The sequence below is a fragment of the Mus caroli genome, chromosome 8, assembly GCF_900094665.2.
Source record: "Mus caroli chromosome 8, CAROLI_EIJ_v1.1, whole genome shotgun sequence".
NCBI lineage: Eukaryota > Metazoa > Chordata > Mammalia > Rodentia > Muridae > Mus > Mus caroli.
In genome coordinates this window covers 75462931-75489248 of record NC_034577.1, presented here as the reverse complement: position 1 = coordinate 75489248, position 26318 = coordinate 75462931, and the positions used below count along the sequence as shown (strand labels likewise).

The 26318-nt window shown below is 53.1% G+C and overlaps 2 protein-coding genes across 3 annotated transcripts; one reads left to right on the top strand and one right to left on the bottom strand.

The window, feature by feature from the left end:
* The first annotated feature begins 103 nt into the window (after positions 1-103).
* Cc2d1a (coiled-coil and C2 domain containing 1A) lies at positions 104-16101 on the top strand. 2 transcript variants are annotated; one of them, XM_029480911.1, is made up of 29 exons: positions 104-372; positions 1591-1726; positions 3818-3930; positions 4016-4081; positions 4300-4434; positions 4533-4755; positions 7689-7807; positions 7898-7970; positions 8056-8127; positions 8219-8349; positions 8420-8492; positions 9312-9445; positions 9923-10031; positions 10115-10287; positions 11551-11673; positions 11756-11814; positions 11889-12005; positions 12787-12860; positions 12931-12989; positions 13091-13142; positions 13581-13680; positions 13755-13845; positions 13955-14092; positions 14177-14238; positions 14673-14736; positions 14823-14949; positions 15387-15463; positions 15548-15595; positions 15671-16101. In XM_029480911.1, the coding sequence occupies exons 1-29, from the start codon at positions 313-315 to the stop codon at positions 15689-15691; spliced, it is 2829 nt and encodes a 942-aa protein (XP_029336771.1). In that variant the 5' UTR covers positions 104-312; the 3' UTR covers positions 15692-16101. The 2 variants fall into 2 exon arrangements, with proteins under 2 accessions (XP_029336771.1, XP_021026287.1); XM_021170628.2 differs by having other exon boundaries at positions 9920-10031.
* Positions 16102-16347: 246 nt separating this feature from the next.
* On the bottom strand, positions 16348-22922 carry Podnl1 (podocan like 1). The gene is made up of 10 exons (XM_021170629.2): positions 22810-22922; positions 22484-22705; positions 21591-21684; positions 21251-21315; positions 21020-21129; positions 20191-20347; positions 19576-19691; positions 17769-18426; positions 16888-17036; positions 16348-16812 (listed from the first exon to the last, which is right to left on the bottom strand). The coding sequence occupies exons 1-10, from the start codon at positions 22810-22812 to the stop codon at positions 16629-16631; spliced, it is 1758 nt and encodes a 585-aa protein (XP_021026288.1). The 5' UTR covers positions 22813-22922; the 3' UTR covers positions 16348-16628.
* Between the last annotated feature and the right edge of the window lie 3396 nt (positions 22923-26318).

Here is a 26318-nt window from a genome sequence, read left to right as displayed (position 1 = left end):
ACGCGTAGTACCGACTACTCGCCTTACGCATGCTCCGCCTTCTCTCAGCTCTACTTTATGCTAGGCGCATGCGCCTCCACGCTCTGACTGCCGGGAATTGTAGTTTAACTAGAGAGCCCACGAATCCAGCGGCCGCGCTCCTGAAGGCCAAGGCGGAAGCTGGGCGGCCCAAACTCGAGAATCCCGGGGGGCCGGGCGCGGAGGAGGGACTCAGGGCTCAGGAACAGCGCGAGCTCTGAGACTCGACTTCGGTGAAGAGGCAAGGCAAGGCAAAGGTGCAGGGGCTGGTAGTCCGGGCTTCGAGCCTGGAAGATGCACAAGAGGAACGGACCCCAGGCAACCCCGGGCCGAGGTGCTGTCACTGCCCGCCAGGTGAGTGTGTGCCCCTCTACCCACCGAGGGGTACCTGCCCACCCTTCCTCAGAGTCTCTCTCCACCCTTCCTCACACTCGCGGGGAGTGCCCCACCCCCAGAAAAGCCTGATCCTCGCCACCAGGTGAACCCTGGTCTCCGCCCCGCCCCCGAGGTGAGGTGTATGGCCTACTGGGCTGGGCCATCCAGCTTCTAGCTTCACACCCTGGTTTCGGGGAACACCTGTTGCTGAAGCACTTCCAACCGGGAAGGGAAAGCAATCAGACCGGCTTTTCGGGCCTTTGCATTAACTGGGTCAGGCCACACTCTACACCCATTGTACAGATGAGGACACTGAGGATAAGGGAGGCGCAGAGATCTATCCAAGGTCACAAGGATGAAGCACCTAGCCAGACAGAAATGTCAGTCCAGAGGTGTATAGGAAAACCTACAGGACTGTGGCCCAGCGCCATACTCCCAGATTCAGGGCCTGTGGGAGTTTGATTTGTCCCATCTTTGAACCAGGGATCCCAGGGCTCTGTGCTCAGGTTCCCCCCTGACTGTACATTTGACTGAATGTATTTGTAGTTTGGAGCCTCAGTTTTTCCACCTGTGGAATGGAAGCCTAGAAAAGTCCTTACAGGGCAGTTATAAAGACTTACTGAGACTATTTATGGAAAATGCTAGAACAGAGGGAGTGTGGCCGCTGGATTCTTGGGCTCTCTGTGACTAATAGCTTCACTCAGTAGGTGAAGCCATGCATAACTGCTAAGATTTGGCCAATTTGGACCTATAGAAAGGGTAATTTCATGTAACTCATCATATTTTGTTGGTCACTAGCCAAAGCAGAAGGGCAGGTTTATAGGAAAGACCCAGTTCTTCAACTTTGCCCCCACTGTTGTCATAGTCATCATGGCTTTTATTTATTTATTTTTCCTTGCCATGCTGGGATGGAACCCAGCTTTGCACATTCTAGGGTTAGGCTTAGCACTTTAATGATGAATGCACCTTCCAGTCCCACACTGGTGCGTTCTCGGCAGGTTCTCTGCTGCTGGGGCCCTGGCAAGGCAAAGGTGCATAAAGGCGCATAAAGGACGTTATTGTATGAGGTGTCTTTCTCAGCCTTGTGGTCTCTCCAAGAAATGACTTCCTCTTAGAGATTTGGTTCCAGCATTCTGACGGGTCTCTGGGCCTGAGTGGTCTATGGAAGGTCTAACTGGATTGTGGTTGCTCCCATAGCTTGGTCTGCTGGTTGACTTCTCCCCAGACGGCCTGATGATCCCTGAGGATGGGGTTAATGAAGAGGAGCTGGAGGCTGAATTCCTGGCTTTGGTGGGGGGTCAGCCCCAGGCCCTAGAGAAACTGAAAGGCCAAGGTAAGAAAGATGCTCAACATATTCTTTGGGACTTCTGCTGTGGGCAGTACTTGGAGCTGGGCACTGGGATGGACATGGGGCAGGAAAACAGGAGACCTACCTTTCTGGAGTCTAGGTTCTGGGAGATCCTGTCAGGGTCAGCTGTGGGTGGAACTGGGTCTTTTCCAATCTGTTTCCTGCCATGTTTTTCTTCTTTGTTGAGAAGTTGGTTTGTGTGTGTGTGTGTGTGTGTGTGTGACATGTGTGCAGACACACATGGAAGCCAGCAAACTATGTCAGATTCCCCAGAGCTGAAGTTACAAGTAGTTGAGAGCCACCCCATGTGAGTGCTGAGACCCAAGCTCAGGTCCTCTGCAGGAGCAGGATGTAGTCTTAACTGTCAAGCCATCTTCCCAGCTCCTCGTAGTTTTCGATTTATGTGCATGGTTTCACTATTCACAGTGGCCCTAAGCAAAGTATTGATTGGTGTTTCAATGCATAGATGGTAAGTGTGTGCCTTTGGAAAGTAACATGTGTGTTAGTTGGTGGCACACAGGTGGGAGCCACAGGTCCCTTGGTCACCAGTTCATTGTGCATACAGTTCATAAACACAGTAAATCTTAAGATGGAAGCACACAGAAGGCAAGGTTGTAGGTTATTAGTTAATAAAACCCTGACCAGAGGACCAGCAAGATGGCTCAGTGGGCAAGGAAGCTTGTCCCAAGCCTGACAACCCTGGGTTTGATCCCTGAGGTTCAGTCCATGAGACCTGCGTGGCTGAAGGAGAGAACTGACCCTTGAAAGATGTCCTCTGACCTCTATACATGTGCTGTAGCACACGAATGTGCATCTATGCATGTGCACATACACAAATCCTAAGTAAATGAGAAACACAGCCTTAGTTATATTTCCCATTATTTGACAATTCAACCCTATATTTTTTGTTTGTTTGTTTGTTTTCACTTGTTTTTCAAGATAGGGTTTCTCTGTATAGCCTTGGCTGTCCTGGAACTCACTCTGTAGACCAGGCTGGCCTTGAACTCAGAAATCCGTCTGCCTCTGCCTCCCAAGTGCTGGGATTAAAGGCATGCGCCACCACTGCCCGGCGACAATTCAGCCCTTGTAGAACTTTACAGGATACTATTTCCTTAAAGACACGCACTGTGCCAACAAGATGCCATGGATACCGCCCCCTCTTGCTTCATGCTTTTACTTTGTTTTCATCTACTCACATCCAGTGTGGGGGTAATTAAATGGTGAACTTCCAGAATCATCGATAAGCCACATTGCACAATGTTCTGAGTGCCAGGATAGCATCTCGTACCCTCTACAGCATGAGTCATCTTCCTGGCCAGGGTCTCCATGCTGCGTCTGCACACTGGAGTCCTGCTACTTACTGAGGTTGTCTAGCTTATCTGATGAAGCTTTACCGTAGCCTTGATTTTACTTGGTTATAGCCCCAGGCACAAGAGTGAGGATGCAAAGAAGGGGCTGGGGCGCAAGCCTGAGGAGGAAGGTGCTATTATCTATGGATGAGGCCGGGACAGCTGCATGCTTTGCTGCTCCAAGAATTTAATTCACCTTTAGTCCCCACAGTCTACCTGGGAGGAACTGTTAAGTTACCCCTATCCTGAAGCCAAGGAGCTGAAGTAACTTGTTCAAGGTCATACAGTGAGAATGTTGCAGAGCTGAGGTGGCTGGCAGCGTAGCTGAGACTGGATAAGGAAGAAATGAGTGTTTGGAGGGGGGTTGGCAGATGGTGGATGGAAGATGGCATCAGGCTAAAAGGGCTTCAGGACAGTGGGTGCCACAGTGCTCAGGGAAGGGGACCTGCTCTCCTTTTTTTGGTTGTTGTTGTTGTTTTTCAAGACAGGGTTTCTCTGTATAGCCCTGGCTGTCCTGGCACTCACTTTGTAGACCAGGCTGGCTTCAAACTCAGAGGTCTGCCTGCCTCTGCTTCCCGAGTGCTGGGATTAAAGGCGTGCGCCACCACTGCCCGGCGGGATCTGCTCTCTTGCTCAGTGTGCTGTTCTCTGGGGCCCCGAGTATGCAGATGGGTGGGTAGGGCTCTGGGAGGATCCTGCTCTAGCTAGGGCTTCTTTCTGCCTCCAGGTCCCCTGCCAATGGAAGCCATTGAGAAGATGGCCCGGCTCTGCATGAGAGACCTGGATGAGGACGAGGAGGGGACAGACGAGGATGATGTGGAAGCTGATGAGGACCTGCTGGTGAGCACAGGGCAGGACAGGCTGTGTCATCCCACTGCCCTGTCCAGCAGCCTCGACTTCCTACCCTGGCCATGTATCCCTGCAGGCAGAGCTAAATGAGGTCCTTGGAGAAGAACAGAAGGCTGTGGAGCCCCTGACGCCTGTGGTCCAGGTATACCTCCCATAAGTCACTTGTATACACACAACCAGAGTTCAAAGCCCACCTTTTCCCCGTTCTACACATGATATGTTACCTCTGGACTCTGATGGCTCTGTCATTTGGGGTAGCAAAGACTGGTTCAAGGGAAATATGTGTCCATGCTCTGAAGGGTTGGCTAGGGTGGCCTAAGTGGGGTCAACACCCAGATTGTACCCCCAACCCTCCTGTAGCCGAAGCCTTCAGGCCCCAACCCAGGAGTAGAGGCCACGCTGCAGGAGAGGCTAACCCTCTACCAGTCTGCACTGGAGAGTGCCAGGCAAGCTGGGGACAGTGCCAAGATGCGACGCTATGACCGGGGGCTCAAGGTGAGCAGGAAAAGGGCAGGGTGCTGGGGCCCTGCCTGGACCCGGGAGCACCGAGCACAGCACCCTTGATCTCAGACTCATGCCACATCCTGTTTTAGACGCTGGAAAACCTGCTGGTCTCTGCAAAGAAGGGCAACACCATCAGTGAAGCGGACATTCCACCACCTGTGGCATCGGGGAAGGGAGCAGCAGCTGGGCACAGCCACGCCCAAGCTACTTCCCAGGTGGCTCCTGTAAGCCCGCCAGCCCCAGAGTCCAGCAGCACCTTGGAGGCCCCATCTACCACTACACCAACCTCTGCTAAGTCCCAGCTACCCCCAGGTAAATGGTGGGAAGGGCCATGGTGATACAGGGTCTCCTCAGAGACCTTAAAATGTGGGCTGTACATGCAACGGAATACTATTTAGCCATAAAAAGGAATTAATTTTTTTTAGCATGTGCTCTAACATAAGAACCACGAAAACATGATGCGGTTTTTGGTTTGTTTTTGTTTTGTGAGACAAGGTTTCTCTGTGTAGCCCAGATTGTCCTGGAACTTGAGTGCTGGGATTAAAGGTGTGTGTACCCCCATGCCCAGCTGGTTTTTGCTTCTTGTTTTTATGAGGACATGATGTTCAGTGAAGAAGCTATAAAAGATAGAGACACTAACTCCAGTCTTAGGAGGGTCCCCTCCCCTCCCCGGGCTGTCAGATCCTTGAGGGTAGGAAGCAGACTGGCTGGTGGTCTGCTGGGGCGATGATGGGAGGTGAGCCTTCAATAGAGGTGGCCTTTTAATCTGGGGAAATAAGTTACAAATGGTGAGGGAGGATGTGTGTAATGCCGCTGAACTGTGCACGTAGGTGGTTAATAGAGCCAGGAGGAGTGACACACTTAACAATACTCGGGAGGCAGACACAGGCAGATAGATCATAGAGTCTGAGACCAGCCTGGTCTACAGAGTGAGTTCCAGGACAGCCAGGGCTACACAGTGAGACCTCATCTCAAAAAAGAAAAAGAGAAAGAAAAAGTAGTTAACAGCTAGGGACGTGGCTCAGCAGGAAAGTTCCTGCTTCATAAGCGAGAGGATATGAGTTCAGATCCCAGCACTTATGTAAAAAACTGGCACAGTGGAGTATAACTGAACTCCAAGTTCAAAACAAAGCAGCTGAGGCAGACACTTGATGCTGGCCTCTGGCCTCTTCAGGTGCACACATCCACACCTCTAACAACGCACGCGCACGCGTGCACACACACACACATACATGAAACTGTGGTTCCAGTGAATCAAGCGCCGGCCCGCACGCGTCAGTCCAGCTCTCGAGGCCCTGATACAGGAGAACCATAATCTGGAGGGCAGCCTGTGCTCCACAGGAGGACCTGCCTCTGAAAGAGAAAAGGAAGTAGGCAACGTGGATGAAGTCACAGCCACAGGAGCCTGACACCTAAGATCATCCCTGAGGCCCAGGAAAGGTGGACGGAGAGTCAGCTGCACAGAATCGCCGTGTGGCCTCCACATGCACAGTATTAATAAAAGAATTGTTTAAACCTTTCCTGAGACAGGGTCTCACTCTGCAGCCCTGGCTGTTCTAGATCTCACTGTGTAGACCACACTGTGGTCTGACTGTGCACTCATAGAGCTCTCCCTGCCTCTGTTTGCCTCCGAGCACTAAGGTTAAAGATGTGTCCCACCGTCCCCACCCAACATAAAACCACAGAAAAAGAAAAGAAAAACAATGTTAAGTAAGTTTTATGTGTTTTACTGTAAATTTCAAAATAAGAAGCAGGGTTAGGCATGAAGGCACATGTCTTTTAGTACTTAGAAGGCAGAACACTTTGAGTTTCAAGGCCAGCCTGGTCTACAATCATGTCTCCCAAAAAAAAAGAAACCCTTTCCCAAAAAAAAAAAAAAAAAAAAAAGTATGGTGCCCGAGAGCTGGTGAGCGGTTAGGAGTACTGGCTGCTCTTTCAGAGGACACAGGTTTGATTTCCAGTACTCAGGTCAGGGTCAAAACCATCTGTATTAATCCCAGCACTCAGAGGCACAGGCAGGTGGATTTCTGAGTTCGAGGCCAGCCTGGTCTACAAAGTGAGTTCCAGGACAGCCAGGGCTACACAGAGAAACCCTTGTCTCAAAAAACCAAAAAAAAAAAAAAAAAAAAATCTGTAACTCCAGGCCATTCTAGCCTCCTGGGGCACGGGACACACATGCTGGTATATAGATACATCTGCAGGCAAATCACTCAGACACATACAAATAGATACATCTCTTTAGGGATTTAAAAATAAAAAGTAAATGTTGGGTCCAGAGAGTTGGCTCGGCATTTAAGAGCATTTATCGCTCTTGAATAAGACCCAGGTTAGGTTCCCAACTCCCACATGGTGGCATGATTCCAGTGTCAAAGGAAATGGTACCTTCTCTGGCCTCCAAGGCTACCAAGCAAGTGTGTGATGCACCCACAAGCAAACCACTAAGGCACGATCTAAAACTATTTATTAAAGTAAATGCTGATGAGTTTCCAATCCCTTTGGAATGTCCATTTTTTAATCAGGGGTGGGGGGACTTCTGTGTCAGGGCACATGTGTAATGGTCAGAGAGTGTCCCGAGGGAGTCAGTTCTCACCTTCTGTGTGGGCCCCGATGTCAAACTCAGACCACCAGGTGGTAGCAGGTGCCTTTACCTGCAGCACCTTCTGGTCACAAGGATGAAGCCAGGGGCATGGTTTGGTGGCCATGCAGTTGCCAGCATTCGTGAGACTGTCTGTTCCTCCATCAGCCCCCCAGCCCACAGATGCCACGAAGGAGAAAGGCTTACAGTTATCTCTGTGGTGCTCATAATTGTAAGGTGCTGTGAGCGACGGCCTTGGCTACTGTTTAAATTTAAGATGAAGCCAGGCGGTGGTGGCGCACGCCTTTAATCCCAGCACTCAGGAGGCAGAGGCAGGCGGATTTCTGAGTTCGAGGCCAGCCTGGTCTACATAGTGAGTTCCAGGACAGCCAGAGCTATACAGAGAAACCCTGTCTCAAAAAGACCAAAAAAATGGGAACAAGTCCTCAGAGGCTTTCAAGAATCCAGTGGAGACATTGTAGCTTCCCCAAACCTCCATGCCTAGAACCAATGTCCCTCATGCTACTGGACAGCTGAGTGAACTTGTCAGAGAGCATGCCTTTGAGCCTCAGCTTTCCATCTGTAAAATGAACTCAAATTGTGAGACTCAAATAGACAGTTTGTGTAGTGAGCTTAGCCTAGGCTTCTTGTGTGGTGTTCTTTTTTCTAGATCCCTGCAGCCCCCTAGCCCGGTTGCAGAGCCTCCAGCACGAGTACAAACTGGCTGCCCTTCGTGCCAAGCATCAGGATGACACTGCTACAGCCACCAGACACTTGAGAATAGCTAAGGTGGGTCTCAGCTCACAGACAGGGCCAGCTGTCAGAGGGAGCCAGAGGCCAAGTACAGGCTCCCTCTACCCATCTCATTCTTTCTCACAGAGCTTTGACCCTGTCTTGGAGGCCCTGAGCCGTGGGGAACTGGTGGACCTGTCCCGCCTGCCCCCTCCCCCTGGTGAGGACCTTATCCCATGCCCTTTCTATTCCTACTGCCCACGATAACCAAGCAAGCCCCTCACTGAGCTGTATTCTGTCTTCAGACCAGCTGTCCCCAGAGCCCCCCTTGCCAGCTGCCCAACCTTTGACCTCTGCCTCAACACTCACCAGGCCAGGTAGGCTGCTGAGATCCTTTGAAGTGGGCAGACTGGGCCAGTCTCCCATTTCCCTCACCCCTTAACCTGTGTCCCACCTCTTCTGGCCCAGAGGTTCCTCAACCCCCAAGGAACCTCCTGGAGGCTCTGGAACAGCGAATGGAGCGGTACCATGTGGCTGCAGCCCAGGCCAAGGCCAAGGGTGACCAGCGGAAGGCACGCATGCACGAACGAATTGTCAAGGTGTGTAGGGGTCCAGATGAACGTTCCCAGGAGCTCTCTCAGGGTCCCCTAACACCTCTGTGCCCTGCAGCAATACCAAGACGCCATTCGTGCCCACAAGGCAGGCCGAGCTGTGGATGTGGCGGAGCTGCCAGTGCCCCCAGGTAGGCTGTACCTCTAGGTAGGCCCCACCCCAAGTATGTTTCCCCAGGTAAGGTCTGTCCTAGGGCAGGCTCCCCACCCCCCTCCTCCTACCTCTGGGCCTTTTGCTGATCTTGTTCCCGCTTACAGCTCTTCATGCAGCCATAACTCTGCACTCGGGAACTTTGTAGGCGTCTTAACCAGACTGGAGTGTGTCTTGACAGCACTGTTTGCATCGGGGGGTACTGGAAAGTTCTTAGCCAGGAGGCTGTTTGGAGCTAGTTCTGTCTCCGACTGTCCCCCTCCCTCCCTCCTCCATTCTGTTCACTCCTGCCAGGCCCTCCATAGAGTAGAAACCTCGAAGTTCTCAGCTGCCCACAGGTCTTCTGTAGAAACACTTACCCTCCACATTGGGGGCCCCTCTCCCAGCTGAGGCCCACCTCACAGTCTGTCAGGATCTGTGCCAGTCCAGGGTGCACAAGAGAAGCAAGTGCCATGGGAATGAACAGCAGCCCGGGAAGGGGAGTCAGGAGTTCAGGCACTCTGCGGTTCCTAGCTCCTCTGCTCAGATCAGCTCAGACTCTGGGTGGGCACTTCCTAGCATGCACAAAGCCCCAGGCTCCATCTTTGGTATAGAGAAAGCAGTAAGACTGGCATGACACATACCTGTAATCCCAGGACTTGGGAGGCTGAGGCACGGACTGCACGCGCAAAGCCAACCTGAGCTACACAGTGAAGATGTTCAGAAAACCAACAAAGAGAAAGTCCTGGAATTCTTTAGTGGGAGGAGGGGTAATGGCCTCCCCCAGTAGGGGCACTGACCAGGCCGCTCTGCCGCCCAGGCTTCCCCCCAATGCAGGGTTTGGAGTCTGCAGAGCCCTCTCAACAGAGCCTAGTGGGTGTCCTGGAAACTGCCATGAGGCTTGCCAACCACGACGAAGGCTCGGATGACGAAGAGGAGGAGACTCCTAAGAAGGTACAAGGGATCAGGGCTGAGATGGGGAGGGACAATGGGAGAAAGACCTGGGAAGCCTGGCCAAAGCAGGAGTGACAAGCCTCATGCCATAGGCCTGCCACCTCTTTCTTGGCTGTAGGGCTCTGGCCCAACCTTGTTGCTCCCTGGGCCTTAGTCCTTTCATCTAGAGAATGGGCGCAGCACAGGATAGCCTCCCTGTGCAGAGAGGAGGTGGAAACAGGACCATAAGTATGTTTAGCACTGAGGACGAGCCTGGCATACCTCATACCTGTAATCTTAGCCCTAGGGAGGCTGAGGCATGAAGATCGGAGGTTCAAAGTCAGCTTTAGCTACATCATGAGTTTGAGTCCAGCCTAACACATAAAATCCTGTTGAAGACAGAGATAGGTCTTTGGTTCTGGGTTCTGACAGACACCTGGGAATGAGCCATTGCAGGCTTTGGGGACAATCTGACCTCTCTCTATACCTTTGCAGCAGAACACCCCTGCTGCCTCCACAACCCAGCTGAAGTCCTCGCCCTCCAGAGCACCTCCATCAGGACCAGCCCCAGCCGGCAAAGCTGCCCCCAAGGGCACATCCAACAGAGGTAAGTACCCCATCTGCCCTGCTACCCAGGCCAACCTGACCGCAGTGGTTTGGGCAGCCCCACTGAGGCTTTCCCGCCTTCAGCCCAGCAGCAGCTGGCCTTCCTGGAGGGCCGTAAGAAGCAGCTCCTGCAGGCCGCGCTGCGTGCCAAGCAAAAGAATGACGTAGAGGGCGCCAAGATGCACCTGCGCCAGGCCAAAGGGCTAGAGCCTATGCTAGAGGCCTCTCGAAATGGACTGCCTGTGGACATTGCCAAGGTGAGGCCTCCATGCTTATGCACACGCACACTGCCCGTGGTCCCCTTAGCAGCCGTGTGACCTAGAATGTATCATTTAAGCTAAGCTGTCATCCCAACAAGTAGGCCTTGAGGAGGCAGTTACTTCTTGCATGTCAGGACAGACTGGGCTCTACAACAGGGTGCTTGTGGGGCCCATGCTCCTTCTGTATTTTTTTCTTTTCATCTTCCTAGGGTCTTGTCCTGGTCTACATGATCCAAATGGATCACTGACCCATTGCCTCATGCCCATGGAAAGGGTGGGGCAAAAAGGACAGAGTGACTTCAAGGGGTCACTGCAGGACCTGGGAACGCCCTGACCTCTCCCTCTTCCTCTACAGCAAAAACCTCCTGTCTCTAGAACCTATCCTTTGCTTGTCTCCCATTGGCTAGAGTTAGCCGTGTGACTAGCTGCAAAGTATTCTGGGGCTTGCAGTTTCTTGCAGGAGCAGCGCTGTGTGCCATCACTAGAGAAGAGACACTAATCTCTGGAGACAGTTAACAGATTCTGCCACTTTGGATAAGACTGTTCACTCCAAACATTATTTTTGTCTTTGGAGACCTGAAGTCATTCCCACCTCAAAGTCAGGCAGGATCCTGGGATCCCTTGTATGACAGACAGCAGCAACATGAGAGAAAATCTGTGTGGCACACACACTGGGTCTTGGGGACATATTGCTGGGCAGAATAAAATAGACAAATACCCCCCACCCTTCCGGGGCACACATTCTAGCTAGGGAGACCACAGTGACACGCTGGTAAATCCACACTTTACTGTGTGTGGCCCATGGTCTTGCGTGATCTGCCTCCCTCCCTCCTCTGTCCTCAGACACCCACCGCAATCCAGCCACAGGGCCTTTGCTCCGTCTTCTCATCCTGGAGTACTCCCCCAGCTACTTGTTGGGCTTGTTCCCTCTCCTTAAATCTGTACACAGGCAAGCCTTGGGCTCACTGTATCCCATGCCATCGTCTGACTTTCAGTTCTCCCACCAGTCTCTTATGTGCTGACATCACCGGTGTGTGCTGCAGTGCTTGGCTCTGTCCATTTGCTGCTGCATCCCCGGTCCCCAGCCACAAAGCAGGGCCTGCACAGGGCAGCACAGACAGGGGCTTGGGTGCCCAAAAGATGGTTTTGTTGTGTTGGACAGTGTGAATTGAGGGGAGACCCCACACAGGAGATAGAGTGATGGGCAGGGATGATGACAGAGCCCAGATGAACTGTACCTGCCAACTTCATCCTCCACAGGTGCCACCTGCTCCTGTCAACAAGGACGACTTTGTGCTGGTGCAGCGGCCTGGCCCAGGCTTGTCTCAGGAAGCTGTGCGTCGCTATGGGGAACTTACCAAGCTCCTGAGACAGCAACATGAAGTAAGGCCCCACCAATGACCCTGTCCCTGTCCCTGTCACCTGTACTGTCCTCCCTCTCACCCTCCACTTCTGTGCCCTACAGATGTGTCTAAACCACTCCACACAGTTCACCCACCTGGGCAACATTGCTGAAACCATTAAGTAAGTGCCCACCTCACTGGGACCTGCACCAGCAGTCCCACTGGCCAGGGCCCTGAGCAGTGCCTTCTGAACAGGTTCGAGAAGCTGGCAGAAGACTGTAAGCGGAGCATGGACACCTTAAAACAAGCCTTCGCCCGCAGTCTGCCCACACCCGCAGCCCACTTTGAGCAGAGGACCTTCAGTGTCATCAAGTAGGACCCAGAGCCCCAGGCTGGGGGGTAGCTGGGAGGGAGCTGCCCCTGTGGAAGCTGTAGCAGGACTTGATTCTGCTCGAGAGTGACTAGGTGGTGGGACATAGGCATCCGTGGGCATGGTGAACAACTGGACAACCCAGGCATCTGGGCAGGCACGAGCTGCTGTGTTGGCTAGGGCCTCACTGACACTGGCAGATACTCAGAAAACAGTAAAGGAGAGGAGGATGCTGGGAGTGTGGCTCAACTGGTAGAATTCGTGCCAGCAATGCATGAGATCCTGGGTTCCAGGACTTCATAAACCAGATCTCAGCCGAGGAAGTAGAGGCAGAAGGATCAGCAATTCAAAGCCAGCTTTGGCTACATGATGAGTTTGAGGCCAGCCAGTGCTAAATGGGACTTTACCTCAGAAGTAAAAGACCCTCTAGCAACTAGAGTCCTGGTTGACACTTGTAGGACTCCAGGAATATTAGAGCAAAGAACTCACCTAAGATGCTGCTGAGTTCATAGGAGATTCTCAAATAAAACTGTCAAGTAAGGGCCAGGGCAATAGGTCAGCAAGAAGAGGGACATGTGTGTCTGTGCACACATACTACATACAGAAACAGAAGTAGGTACCAAATAAACATGGGAACACTGAACAGGGAGCCCAGCAGTCAAGCAAGGGAATGCCTAGCCCTGCATCCTGACTGTGAAGTCTGGAGGGTCCCTGCTGCACTGAGGGACGTGAGACCCCCAGCTTGGCTGAGGGGCCAACCTCTGTTTCCCTGCCTACTGAAAGGGTCTTTCCGGACTTGAGCAACAGTGACATGCTCCTGTTTATCGTGAAGGGCATCAACTTGCCCACACCCACAGGTGAGGAGGCAGCCCTGAAGCAAGGGTGGGCTGGTCTCTCTACCTAGGTCTGACCCTTGTCTATCCACAGGGCTGTCCCCCAGTGACCTGGATGCCTTTGTCCGCTTCGACTTCCCTTATCCCAATGTGGTAGGTGCAATCTTTAAGTGGGAATGGACCAAGAAGCAAGGCAGGCAGGAAGTTTACATCTGGCCTGGGTCCTGATCATTCCTGCCTCCTCCCTAATACAGGAAGAAGCTCAGAAAGACAAGACCAGTGTGATCAAAAACACAGACTCCCCTGGTGAGTCACCTTGTCTTCTACAGAAGATAACCTAAACCTAGGGCCACAGTAGAAATCTACCTCAGAGGTATTCCCTAGCATACACAAGCCCTCCCACCCCAGCTCCTCAAAAAAAACCAAAACTGGACTGAGAAAGACGGTTCAGTGAGTGAAGCAATTGCAGGGCAAACAGATGGGCGTGAATTTGAATCCCCAGACCTGACTTAAAACCTGCACAGCAACATGCCTCTGCAGTCCCCCAGGAGACAGGAGAGCTTGTGGGCCACGTGGGATGCATGGCAATCAGTGAGACATTGTGGGAGGTGGAGACTGGCCCCAAGGTTGTGCTGTAACACCCACGTGAATATACATGCACACAGCACACGCGCACACCAAGTAAAAGCCAGTGCACACCCTCACTCCCAGCCGCTTCTTGTTCTTCTCTCCTTCCCTGCGTAGAATTTAAGGAGCAGTTCAAACTCTGCATCAACCGTGGCCACCGTGGCTTCCGAAGGGCCATCCAAACCAAGGGCATCAAGTTCGAAGTGGTCCACAAGGGGTGAGTCAGTGATGGCAGGTTCTGGGCTCCAGGGGAGTGGAGCAGCATGCTAACCATCACACCTCCCCATACAGGGGTCTGTTCAAGACAGACAGGGTGCTAGGTACAGCCCAGCTGAAGCTGGGTACGTTGGAAACAGCTTGTGAAGTCCACGAGATCCTGGAGGTAAGCTGGTGCTTGCAGACTCTGAGCGCTCTGGAGTCGTCGCTGGCATTCCCCAGGGCTTCTGTTGAGGATGCTGCTCTGGCCCACACCAGCACTTACTCCTACCTAGGTTTTGGATGGACGCCGACCCACAGGGGGGAGGCTTGAAGTGATGGTTCGCATCCGGGAGCCACTGACAGCCCAGCAGTTGGAAACTACAACTGAGAGGTGGCTGGTCATTGATCACATCCCAGCAGCTATGCCCACTGTGAGTCCCTGCCTCTCAGCCACCTCTGGGAGTAGGGCTAGGGTCAGGGACTCAGTACTAATTGGACTGACTCTACCAAAACAGGTCACTGGGCCCAAAGCAAAGGCTCCTCTCATACCCGCATCTTCAAGAGAAACAGGCAACAGGTAAGTCTAGGCTGCGCCACACTGAATAGAGTCCTCTCTTGTCCCAGTTCCTCGTGTAGTTTCCATCAGTCATACCAGACTATATCCCATCTGACCTCAGAGCTAGCTTGACACCCTTCTCTTGGGGAATTCAGTTTACAAACCTCGACTTGATCTTTAAGACCCTTTGTGATCTGACCATTATCAGCATATCCAGCTTCCCTGTCTTCAATCTTGTACTTTCTTCTGTCTCTGCCTCTCTCCCTCATTCATGTCCCCTGCCTCCCCTTCCTGAGTGGCAGGATGACAGGCAGACTGCAGACCTTCCTGGTCTTTGGATGTCTTGAGGCCCTTCTGAGATTGCTCTAGCCCCACCCATCCTGTACCTCTGCCCACTGACTCCTGTGGATCCCCAGCACTTCCCCTGTAGCCCCTCAACCCCTCTCTACCTGCAGATCAGCACGGCCCCTGCATAGCCTTAGCGTGTTGGCCTTTGACCAAGAGCGGCTAGAAAGGAAGGTAGGTGTCTGCCCTGCTGGGCTTAATGGGGTGAGCTGTAGGGCTTGGGCTCCAGATTGGCTCACAGCTCCCTTTGTACCCTCCAGATCCTGGCCCTGAGGCAGGCACGCCGGCCTGTGCCTCCAGAAGTGGCCCAGCAGTACCAGGACGTGGTACAGCGTAGCCAATGGCAGAGGGCACAGCTGGAGCAGGGGGGTGCTGCCCTTCGCAGGGGTAGGGGCAGAAATGGGGCTGAAAAGGGGGTGTGTATCTGGTGAGGGAGGGACTATAAAAGTATGTGTCTGGAGAGGGAGGTCAAGAAGGGGGCTGGAGCCGGGTGTGGTGGCACACGCCTTTAATCCCAGCACTCGGGAGGCAGAGGCAGGCGGATTTCTGAGTTTGAGGCCAGCCTGGTCTACAAAGTGAGTTCCAGGACANGAGGCCAGCCTGGTCTACAAAGTGAGTTCCAGGACAGCCAGGGCTATACAGTGAAACCCTGTCTCGAAAAAACCAAAAAAAAAAAAAAAAAAAAAAGAAGGGGACTGGAGAGAGGTCTGTCTGATAAGAGAGGTGTGAAATGGGTAGGGAACCGAGAATCCCCATTGTATGGGGGAAGGACAAAAGTGGGAGAAGCAGCTTCCTAGCCCTGACTCCTGCTTCCACTTCTCAAGAGTATGCAAGCCATCTGGAGCGCCAGCTGCACTTCTATACAGAGGCTGCTCGGCGCCTGGGCTACGACGGAAGCAGGGTAAGCTGGACCTATGTGTCTGTCGGGTACCAAGTTAGAGGGTCAGAGTCATCCTAGACTGTCAACCAATCACCCCTTCCCTAGGAGGCTGCGAAGGAGGCATTGTATCGGCGGAACCTGGTGGAGAGCGAGGTAAGTGGCCACGGAGGTGGGGGCAGGGGGTGTCACATGTGGTGGTGGTCCCCTGACCCCTTATGTCTCCCCCAGCTGCAGCGACTCCGCAGGTGAGGCCCATCCTGGACTACAGGCCCCACAGCCCGATGCCAGGCAGAGCTCCAGGGCCACCGAACAGACTAGCAGACAATCAGCGGACAGTTGGTTCTGGACTCGCCCTGTCCAGGCCCTCAGCCCCAGGGGCATCGGGACAGCACAGTCACCCCAGCCTGGCTGGTTGGGCCTTGGAGAGTCCTGTTTGCACATCCAGGAGCATCTGGAGCAAGGAGGGTAGCTGGGGCGTGAACCCAGAGGGCCCTGCAAGCACTTTACTTCCTGCCCCTCCCATTGTGAACCCCCGCAGCCCTCTCCAAAGATACCTCTGAGGCTGTCCAGCTCAGCTGGCTTCTTAGGAACTGTATTGACCCAGCTGCCCCCACCCCAGGGCCAACACAGAATGAACAGCCAAGGCCACATTTGCCTCAGCTTTGTCTTTTTGTCCTTGTTGTACCCCCACCCCCACCCCAGTGGCTGGCCTCCCCACTCAATCCAGTTCCCTGGAAAGGCCTGGGTGAGCCCATGGTTTGGGCTTTTTGGGCACACACAGGCTGGGCCCTGTAGGACACTATTTGGTGACCCTTGTGTCTGCCTCAGGTCTTCCACATCATTCACAGGCTATGGGACCACACTGACTTCGTATCCTGTAGCTTTGTCTCCCCACTTAGGGACAGAAGAGACGCTCCTTTGAGATGTGGGGAAGAGATGGGTCGGGCTCACTGGGACTGAGTCCCCTGTTAACATGAGAGGGCATCTGCTTTATTTTCTCATCACCATCTGTGCTGGAGGGTGTAGTCTGTGCCCCAGAACGTTCAAGTCCACATGCTTCCTGCTTCAGCCCCTAACCACCTCTTACAGTAGACACCTGTTCTTACTGCTTTGGCCAGCTCTGGGCAGGACAGGCACAGCCTCTAAGGCCACAGCTGAGAGCTTTCTTAGTCCACAGTCTCAGAGCTTAGGCCAGGGCTACTTGGCCACCTACCCCCCTTTCCCCGCCCTCCAGGGCTGAGGGCTCCTTGCCCCTGCGTGGCAGCTGGACCAGGACCTGTTCCGGATTTTCTGCAGTGTCTACCACACGAAGGTGTGTAAGCCCCTGAAGGGCCTCGGCTGCGATGCTGGTCATATGAAGCCTGTTAGCCCTGTGCAGAGAGGCAGGGATGTTAGGGTGGCGACAGGAGAGCCACCATCATCATCCCGACTCCCTTGCCCCTCACCTGAGAAAGAGGGCACGCAGGTGGGGAGTGCTGAGGAAGGCCTCTGGGCCCACATGACTGATACGGTTAGCCTGCAGGTGTAGCTCCTCCAGGGCCTCAGGCAGATCAGGGGGCACAAAAGATAGCTCATTGTGGCTCAGGTCCAGCACCTGACAGGTACACAGCAAGACAGCAGGCTCAGGGCCTTGGCCTTGCACACTCAGAGCTTCCAGCCCCTCTCCTCTCCAGTCCTCTGCCTCTTCCCTGCCCAACAGAGGCCTCCTCCAGATCCTTGCTCAATAATGGTGTTCACCAAATTCCTTCCATAGAGATTGACCGAGCCATATCTATTTGTTTTACCCATGGGTGGGGGTGGATAGGTAGAAGTCCCTGCCTACCTGATTCATCAAGACAAGGATGTGAAGATGGTGGTCCCTCACATCCTCCTCACACCTTTTGCTTTTTCTTTCCTTCCATTCCCTTCCCCACCTCCCCCTTTTTCTTTCCATAGCCTCAGCTGGCTTCAAATTCGATCCTTCTACCTCAGCCTCCCCTATGCTGTGCAGCCGGGTCCGTCCCACACCTGCCTCTGGTCCTTACCAGCTACCACACTGTCACTTTCTGTGATCACCAGATGGCCTCTAACCATGGCCTCTATGTTTGGGGTCAGAGAAGGGTAAGGGCCCTCCCTGCCTTGTGCCCAGCTGGATTGCCAGAACCTAGAGGCCACAGTCATTGGGTAGAATGGAGGAGTGCTCAGAAGTCAGGTGGGGACTTAGCAACAGCCCAAACAGGGTCTGTTTCAACCATCTCAGGCTGCCCATGGACTCTGGGCCATGCCCTGGCTCGGAGCTGGGCCAGCGGTGGGATGGAGATGGCCACATTGTAGTTAAACCCCTGACCTTAAGTGCCTGCAGCTCGTGCCAGGTGCCAGGCCCAATGTTGCCCACGCGGAGCCGATTGTGTGCCAAGTTCAGTTCCCGCAGCTTATTCAGGCCGGCGAGCTGCTCTGGCTCCAGAGTCCGCAGTTGGTTGCGTTGCAGTCTCAGCGAGCGCAAACTGGCGGGCAGGCCTTCAGGCAGCCGGGTCAACTGGTTACCAGCCAGGTCCAAGCTGCGTAGGGCGCGCAGGCGGCGGAAGGTGCTGGGATGTACGTGTGCGCTGGCCAAGCTGTTGTAGGCCAGGTTGAGCTCCGCCAAGGCTCTTGCTGAGACCAGATCCCGCGCACCCAGCGCGGCCACGCGGTTGTGGGGCATCACCAGGGCCTGCAAGTGGCGGGGCAATGCGGGAGGCACACGCTCCAGCTTGTTGCCATAGAGGTGCAACGTGTGCAGGGCTCGCAGAGGCCTCAGCGTCCCCTTGGGCAGCGATGAGGCCCCCAGCTTATTATGCTGCAGCAGCAGGTAGCGCAGACCCCTTGCTTTGTGCAGCCTTACAGCTTCCACGTGCCGGATGCAGTTGCGACCCAGGTGCAATATGGTCAGAGTTCCCGGTAGACCCTCGGGTACTGTGGCCAGCTGGTTGTGGGACAGGTCCAGGTACTCAAGGCTGCTCAGCTTGCTGACGGGAGAGAGGGGTGATGGAATGGTCACTTCAAAAAAGAGATCCCACAGATCTTACCAGAAAGGAAAAGAAATGGTTTTAGAACTCCTTTAAACTGGAGATTTCACATTGAAAGTGATATAGCAAGAAAGCTAGGTTGATAATGATATATAGGATATATATATGGCAGCCCAGAGTGGCCATTGATAGAAGTGTGTAATCCCAGCATTCACGAGGGGAGCTAAGAGGATTGTGAGTTTCATGCCAGCCCGAACTACATACAACTAGACTGTTTTAAAAAAAAGGCGGAGGGGGGTGGGGCAGGGCTGGAGAGATGGCTCAGAAGTTAGGAGCACTGGCTATTCCTCCAGAGGCCCAGGGCTCACTTCCCAAGACCCACACAGCTACTCTCAACTGCCTTAACTCCAGTCCCAGACAATCGCTGTCCTCTTCCAGCCTTCCCCTTCCTTCAGGTACAGCACATGCATGGTGCACAGACATCCGTGCAGGCAAAACCATTCATAAACATAAACAAGTTAGGCTGGGAGTTGTGTTGTATATCCTCAGTCCCAGTAATCAAGAGGCAGAGGCAGGCAGAGCTAAATGAGTTGGAGGCCAGTCTGGTCTGCATGAACTCCAGGACACCCATGGCTACATAGAGAGACCCTGTCTTAAAAACAAGACAGACAAAAAAAGCTGGGGGGGGGGTGGTGCACACCTTTAATCCCATCACTCTGGAGGGAAGCAGAGGCAGGCAGATCTCTGAGTGTAAGGCCAGCCTGGTCTACAGGGTGAGTTCTAGGACAGCCAGGGCTGCACAGAGAAATCCTTTCTTGATAAACCATAACAAACAAAGGTGCAGCTCAGAGCTCTGTTCACCTGTCTAGAATGTTATAAGGAGGTATTGCGGTGTGGCCAGATGGGCAACTCATTTCCTGGCATATGTGAGAACTGGACTTTATCTCTCTACCACAAAACCCCTAACTATTGGGTAATAGAACCTCAAGAAAGGGTAGCAGGGGACAAGGACACCTGTCACGCATCGCAGCAGTAACACCTTTTATGCCAGGCAGGGCAGCTGGGTATGCACTAGGTGCTCACTAAATGAAGTCCTGGTTAGAAATCCTATAGGAGAGGCTGCTGAGCACAGAACTGCAGTGTACCTACCTGAAGGTGGTTGCATCCAGGCCACTGTCTGTCAACTGATTATGCTGGAGATACAACTCACGGAGGTGAGTCTGGAGGCTCAGTGCTCCTCTGGGCACCTTGGAGATAAGATTGTTCTGCAGAAGGGAGAGGAGGAGATAGAGGGTCTGGCATGGAAGCCACAGAAGGCTCTCCAGTGGCCGGGCCAGGAGCTTGCCTTGCCTGGGCAAAGGAGTGGAAGTGTTTGTTTGCTTGCTTGCTTACTTGTTTAATGATTCTTCTAACCTCTGGAATCCTGGGGAACAGTTGAAAGGATGGAAACAGGGCTGGAGAGATGGTTCAGTGGTTAAGAGCAATGGCTTCTCTCCCAGAGGTCCTGAGTTTGAATCCCAGCAACCACATGGTGGCTCACAACCATCTGTAGTAGGATCTGATGCTTTCTCCTGGCATGCAAGTATACATGCAGACAGAGCACTCTGTCTTTTATGTTTTATACATAAAATGAGAAAACGAATCTTTAGAAAGAAAGGAAGGCAAAAGAGCAGGTGGAGAAGTCCCACAGGCCACAGGTAAGAGACCTAGGCCCAGGCGTGTGTGTGTGTGTGTGTGTGTGTGTGTAACAGGCAGGGAACCTACCTGCAGGTGAAGCCGTTCCAGGGAGGCTGGTAGGCTGGGTGGTAGGTAGCTGAGCTGATTGCTGGAAAGACTTAAGGTGGTAATAGCCTCCGAGCCGTTGAAGGTGTTAGGTGGCAACCCGGTGTTCCTCAGTCTGTTGTTGTGGAGGTACACAGACCTGAGGAGAGCAGGGCTGCAGCCAGCAGCCTATGCATGTGCACACCACCCTCCCCCATGCTGTTGCCCCTCAACTCCAGCTGGGGTCACCAACAGCTCCTGTTTGAGAGTAAAAGACGTGTGGGTGTGTGCATTTATGCATGTATGTGCGTGTGTGAGTGAGTGCATCAACACATGTGCATAGATGCGTGTGTGTTTGTGTGTCTGACTGTTTAAGTAGGTGGCATCTGTCCTGGTCCTGACTTTTGATAAGTCTAGATGTTTGATAAGAGGATCTCTCTCACCACTCAGGTTCCTCCCCCCCACCTCCACCCCAGTACATAGCCATAACTATAAACTCCCCATGCAGATGAAGCCCCTCTGATCCCATTTTAGGGACATAACCCCCCCCCCCAGACTGAGCTAATGCCTCAGACCCTCCAAAACTGATCTGAACCCTCTCTGACCCTGCCCTCTTCCCAGCACAGGGCAAGCCCCAGGATCCCCAGAACAGAGCCAGTCTTTTCTTACTCTCCCCACTCCACCCCCCACTGCACAACTATGCCTCAGACCCTCCAAAACCAGGCTGCGCTGTGGTTCTCCTTTGGCAGGGCCGTGTACAGGATCCCGGGGACAGGCCTAGGAGCAGAATCCCAGAATCAAAGGCTGGGGGCAGAGCAAGGGCTAAGGCTACCGGAGTGCAGGCTTCTCCCCAAAGGTGAGAGGAAAGATCTCCACCACTTCATTGGCAGCCAGATCAGCGACACGCAGGGAGCGTGGCAGGAACTGGGGCGCTACAGAAAGCTGCAAGGGTAACAGCGTCTGGTCCTGGTGCCCGGGTTCCTGCCTCCCCAACCCCCACCCCCAGGTTGCGCTCGCCAGGTGACCCCAGCCAGGCTGTGACCTCTCAGGGATACAGGCTCACCTTGTTGTGGGCCACATAGAAGTTCTCTAGCTGGCTGAGGGACTCAAAGGCCTCATCAGGCAGGCCTGGGTGGGAGCACAGTGGGCAGTGGATGAGGGGACCAGTATTCTAGCAATCCCACTCTGAAGGCTAGGGACTAGCATAAATTCCTAGGCTCCCCCCCCCAACCCAACCACCACATCCTGTCCTTACTCAAAAGCCACAGCCACCACCATCCCCCAACCCTCGAAATTCCACTGTACTCAGCAGTTGTGGAAACCCCCAAGAGCTGGCCACAACTGGCAAACAGCGGATGTGGAGAGGGGTTGGGACCTGGTTGTTCCCAGCTTGAGGACCTCACCCTCAGAGGTGATGAGGTTGCTATGCAGGTCCAGGGTGCGCAAGCCGCTGAGGCGAGACAGCTCGTTGTAGGGGAGCTCCTGAAGCCTGTTGTTCTGTGGAATAAAGACAGTCACACCAAGGCCTGTCTCTTGCTTCTCAACTCAACCTGGAGGTGCAGCCTAGTGACAGAGCACTTGCTTAGCATCCACAAGGCAGGCCCTGGGTTCATCTCTAATATCTCCAGAGAGAAGAGGAAGAGGAGGAGAAAAGAAGACATCCCATTCCGTGACCCCAAACAACCTTGAGGCTTGTGAGGCACTAAGCTCTTTACTGCACCACCCAGCAAACCGCACGGTTACCCTGGGCCTGAAGCCACACTGGCTGCTGATTTTGAACCTGGTCTCTGACACTCCTCCAGCCTTCCCCAACACCCCATCCCCCAACAGAGGGCCTCACTCTGCAGTGAAGGATGGCCTACTTGTGTCCTTAGTACTGGGGCCACTACAACAGACTCTAATCTCAGCCCCCAACACCCTTTTACCCAAAACCATTCCAAAATACTCCTGTGACCTCAAACATCACAACTATTGACTAATTTTGTAGCCTTGGCTGTAACTCTGTAGACCAGGCTGGCCTTGAACTCACAGAGATCTGCCTTCCTCTGCATCCCTAGTGCTGGGATTAAAGGCGAATGCCACAACCATGCAGCTGAACTCAGTGTTTTGACCAAAACAACGTAACTCCTAAGATTCTGACCCCAAACTCCACTCTCGGGACACACGATGCTTCTACCTCTGACATTGGCCTGGCTTAGTGGAACCAAAGCAAGGGCAGGTTCATCTCTGCCATGTGGACCTCCCACTCGAACCCTGCCTGGGCCCTATACCTCCCTCTCAGATCCCCAGCCCTTACCTGCAAGGAGAGGTGCCTAGCAGCTCTGGTGATATTGTCTGGAAATATTCTCAGGTCCAGACCAGCACAGTCCACCGTGTCATCTCGGGGACAAGAGCAGCGCCAAGGACAGGGCCTCGGGAGGGGCTGTGAGCTGTCACCCAAGTGTGGGAAGGCAGGGTCCTCCGTGTGTGCTAACGACCACTTTAGCATCAGGAGCAGCAATAGCAGCTCTTGAGGCCTCTGGAGGAAAGCAAGGGGCCAGAAAGCCACCTGGTGAGAACCAGTGGGCAGAACCAGGCAGGGGATGGGCAGACCCGCCTTCAGACCCTCCCTGCTTAACTCACCATAGTCAGCCCTGCTGTGCCTCTCCCCAGCTTCTGTCCAGCACTCACGTCCTCCAGTGTCTGCTGTGACTACAATTGCCCTCCATCTCTCAGCACAGAACGCACACACACACACACACACACACACACACACACAGCAGGACCTGAGAAGATGACTGTCCCTTCCCCCTCCCTGAAGAGGGCAGGCTGAGGGCTCATCTAGCCCATCCCTCGTTCCCTGCCTGCTCCAATCACCCCAGCTCCACTTTCATAACCTCAGCCAGCCTGAGCCGAGCCACAGCCATGACGAATACTTGAGGAAAAGCTGAGAATCACCCTATCTGGTATTTGGTCCGACCACAGACAGGAATGGGGTGCCAGTGGATGGGGCAGGCGTTAGAGAGTCCCCAAGGAGATGAAGCCAGCCAGAAGGGCTCAAGGGAGGATTAGGCTTCTGTTCTCATGCCTGGCTGGCAGCCACTGCCCACTCCCCAAATAGTCATGGCTCTTAGAAGGAAATTAATGTAAGGGAGGCAGAGGCTGGTGGGTATCTGTGAGAGCTGGGTGCTGGCCTGCCTGTCTGACCCTGGGCTATTTGCCTCAGCTTCCCTTTCTGCAACTGGTCATGGTTGTCTCACCTTCCAGGAACCTTGTAGAGTTCCGTAAGCTAACGCAGCTGAGAGGACAGCATGTTGTAGGCACAGACCTGCAATCCTAGGGCTTAGGGAGACTGAGGCAGGAAGATACCGATGAAGCCAGTACTAGCTGCGTAAGAGCCTGTCTAAAAAACAAGTGACGTGTCAAATGTACATGAAAGAGGCCTCTTCCTCAAGGTCTGTCAACTCAAACACCTGGGGTGGGAGAGGTGGTTCAGTGGTTAAGAGCACTGGCTGCTCTCCCAAAGATAATGAGTTCAGTTCCCAGGGCTTATGGAATTGGGGATCCTGGGATTCAGGCATGTAGCCCTGGCCTACAGGAAAGACAGCCAAGCTGGAGCAGAAGCCAGTCAGACAGCAGGCACCAGTCAGACAGCAGGCTAGCGGGCAGCCTTCCTCACCAGCTCCCAGGAAAGCTTCGCTTGAGCTCCTGCCCCAACTTCCCTGAGCAGCGAATGGTGAGCAGCCATGGAATGAACCTTACTCTACCTTCAGTTGCTTTGGTCAGCGTTTTCACCAAGACAGAAAAGAAACTAGAACTCCCAAGAAGTTCTAAAGGAGACTCAGACCTTGGAGGGGCCGGAGAGATGGCTCAGCGGTTAATAGCAACCCTGAAGAACTGGGTTCCCTTCCAGCACCCATGTGACAGCTCACACCTGTCTGTACCTCCAATTCCAGTGGATCTGACACCTTCAGACATAACTGCAGTCAAAACACCAAAGAACATAAAATAAAAATAAATTATGAAAAAAAAAACCCTTAGAAGTTGAATCAGGTATGGTGGGACAGACGCTTAATGTTAGCAGTCAGGAAGCCAAGGCAGTGGCCATCCTGGTCTATAGACAAGTTCCAAGCTAACCATGGATATACAGTGAGACTCTGTGTCATCTCCACCCCCTTCTTGGTTTTTTTAAGACAAGGTTTCTCTGTGTATCCTTGGCTGAATTGGGACTCCCTTCATTGGTCAGGCTGTCACAGAAATCCATCTGCTTTTGCCTCCCAAGGCTGGGATTAAAGGAGTCCACCATCACCACCTGACATGAGACTCTGTCTTAAAAAGAATATAATAAATAGCAGGGCAGTGGTGGCGCACGCCTTTAATCCCAGCACTTGGGAGGCAGAGTTTTGAGTTTGAGGCCAGCCTGGTCTACAAAGTGAGTTCCAAGACAGCCAGGGCTACACAGAGAAACCCTGTCTCCAAAAACCAAAACCAAACCAAAACAAAACAACAAAAAAGCACTGGCTGCTCCTCCAGAGGCCTGGGGTTCAATTCCCAGCACCCATGTGTTAGCTCACAAGTAGCCATAACTCCATTACTCCAGTTCTCGAGGCTCCTACACCCTTACATAGACATATGTGCAGGCAAAATACCAATGCCCATGAAAACAAACAAAACTCATGGTCCCCTGCCTCCACCATTTTGTGCAGGTCTCAGTGGGGTCCCCCTATTTCCACTATCTTGTGCTGGGCTAGGTGGGGTCCCCCTACCTCCACCTTCTTGTGCTGGGTTCACAGGTGTCTGTATGATAGAAGGCTCCCCACATTTCTGATCACAAGACACATTCCAGAGGACAGTTGTCAGCATGGCCCAAATACATGTGGCTCCAGTCAGAGATTACAGTACTGTACAGTGCGGCAGCCACACTTTCTGTCCTCTGAATCACTAACCAGACACGGAAAACAGGCCCAGGGCACAGGCGAAAGGAACATGGAATTAGAAATTATAATTCCTCTCCACACCCAGTTTGCATACCACTGGCTTCTTCATTGTTTGGCTTTTTTTTTTTTTTTTTTTTTGAGATAGGGTCTAGGGTAGTCCAATGTCTTAGTTAAGGTTCCTATTGCAGTGATAAAACACCAGGATCAAAAGCAACCTGGGGAGAAAAGGGTTTCCTTAGCTTCACAACTCTCAGGTTGGCAAGGGGTATAGTAGGCAAAGACATTTATTGTCAAGCTTGACAATTTGAGTTCAACCCCTGGGCCCCACATGGTAAAGAAGACAGGCAATTCTTGCAAGTTAGCCCTGGGCCTCTACATGAGCACATGGAACATACACACCCATACGTATGTACAAACAACAACAACAGCAAACCTGTGTTCTATGGGGTTTTTGAGGTCTACTTTTTATTGTTTTTAATTATATTAATAATGTGCATGTGTTCAAGTGCTCACAGGGGCACTGGCCTGGAATCTGGAGTTACAGGCGGTTCTGAGCCACCTGACATGGTTGTTGGGGATCGAAATGCCGTCTTTTGGAGGAGCAATGCATGACGGTAACCACTGGGCCACCTCTCCAGCTCCCTGTGCTTTGTGGTTTGCAGGAGAAAGAGGGGAGAAGGTTCCGGGGCAAGAGTGGTGAACATGGCGAAGGGCGAGAGAGGGTCATCTGGCTGCAGAGGGCAGATGTGAGGAAGGTGGCTACAGGGGTGGGTACAACCCCACCTCTGGCGTCTCGGACGACAGTCAGACTCCTGGGAAATCAGGAGGGAAATGTTCCAGAGCACACAGACGTTAAATAGAACATATTCTGGATTGGCTCAAGACCATGACTCAAGACCACGACCCAAAGCCTGAGTTCAGTCCTTGGGGATCCACATGATGGAAGGAGAGAAGTGATTTACAAATTTCCCTCTGACCACACACATGCCTGGCACATGTACACTTATACAAACACCAAAAAAAGTGTAATAAGATATTTTTCTTGAATGTGTTCTAGGGGGCAGGAGAGATGGCTCAGCAGTTTAGAGCACTTGCCACTCTTCCAGAGGTCCCATACAGTAGCTCACAGCTATCTAAAATTCCAGCTCCCCAGGATTTAACATCTTCTGACCTCCACAGGCATGAGGCACATACATGTGCACACAAAACACTCAT

Coding starts and splice junctions, on each gene's coding strand:
- Cc2d1a (XM_021170628.2), top strand. CDS start 313: ATGCACAAGAGGAACGGACCCCAGGCAACCCCGGGCCGAGGTGCTGTC. Junction 13,846..13,954: donor AAGTCCACGAGATCCTGGAG/GTAAGCTGGTGC, acceptor ACTCCTACCTAG/GTTTTGGATGGACGCCGACC. Junction 14,737..14,822: donor AAGAGCGGCTAGAAAGGAAG/GTAGGTGTCTGC, acceptor TGTACCCTCCAG/ATCCTGGCCCTGAGGCAGGC.
- Podnl1 (XM_021170629.2), bottom strand. Junction 21,130..21,250: donor TCTATGTGGCCCACAACAAG/GTGAGCCTGTAT, acceptor TTACCCTTGCAG/CTTTCTGTAGCGCCCCAGTT. Junction 19,692..20,190: donor TGGAACGGCTTCACCTGCAG/GTAGGTTCCCTG, acceptor TCCCTTCTGCAG/AACAATCTTATCTCCAAGGT.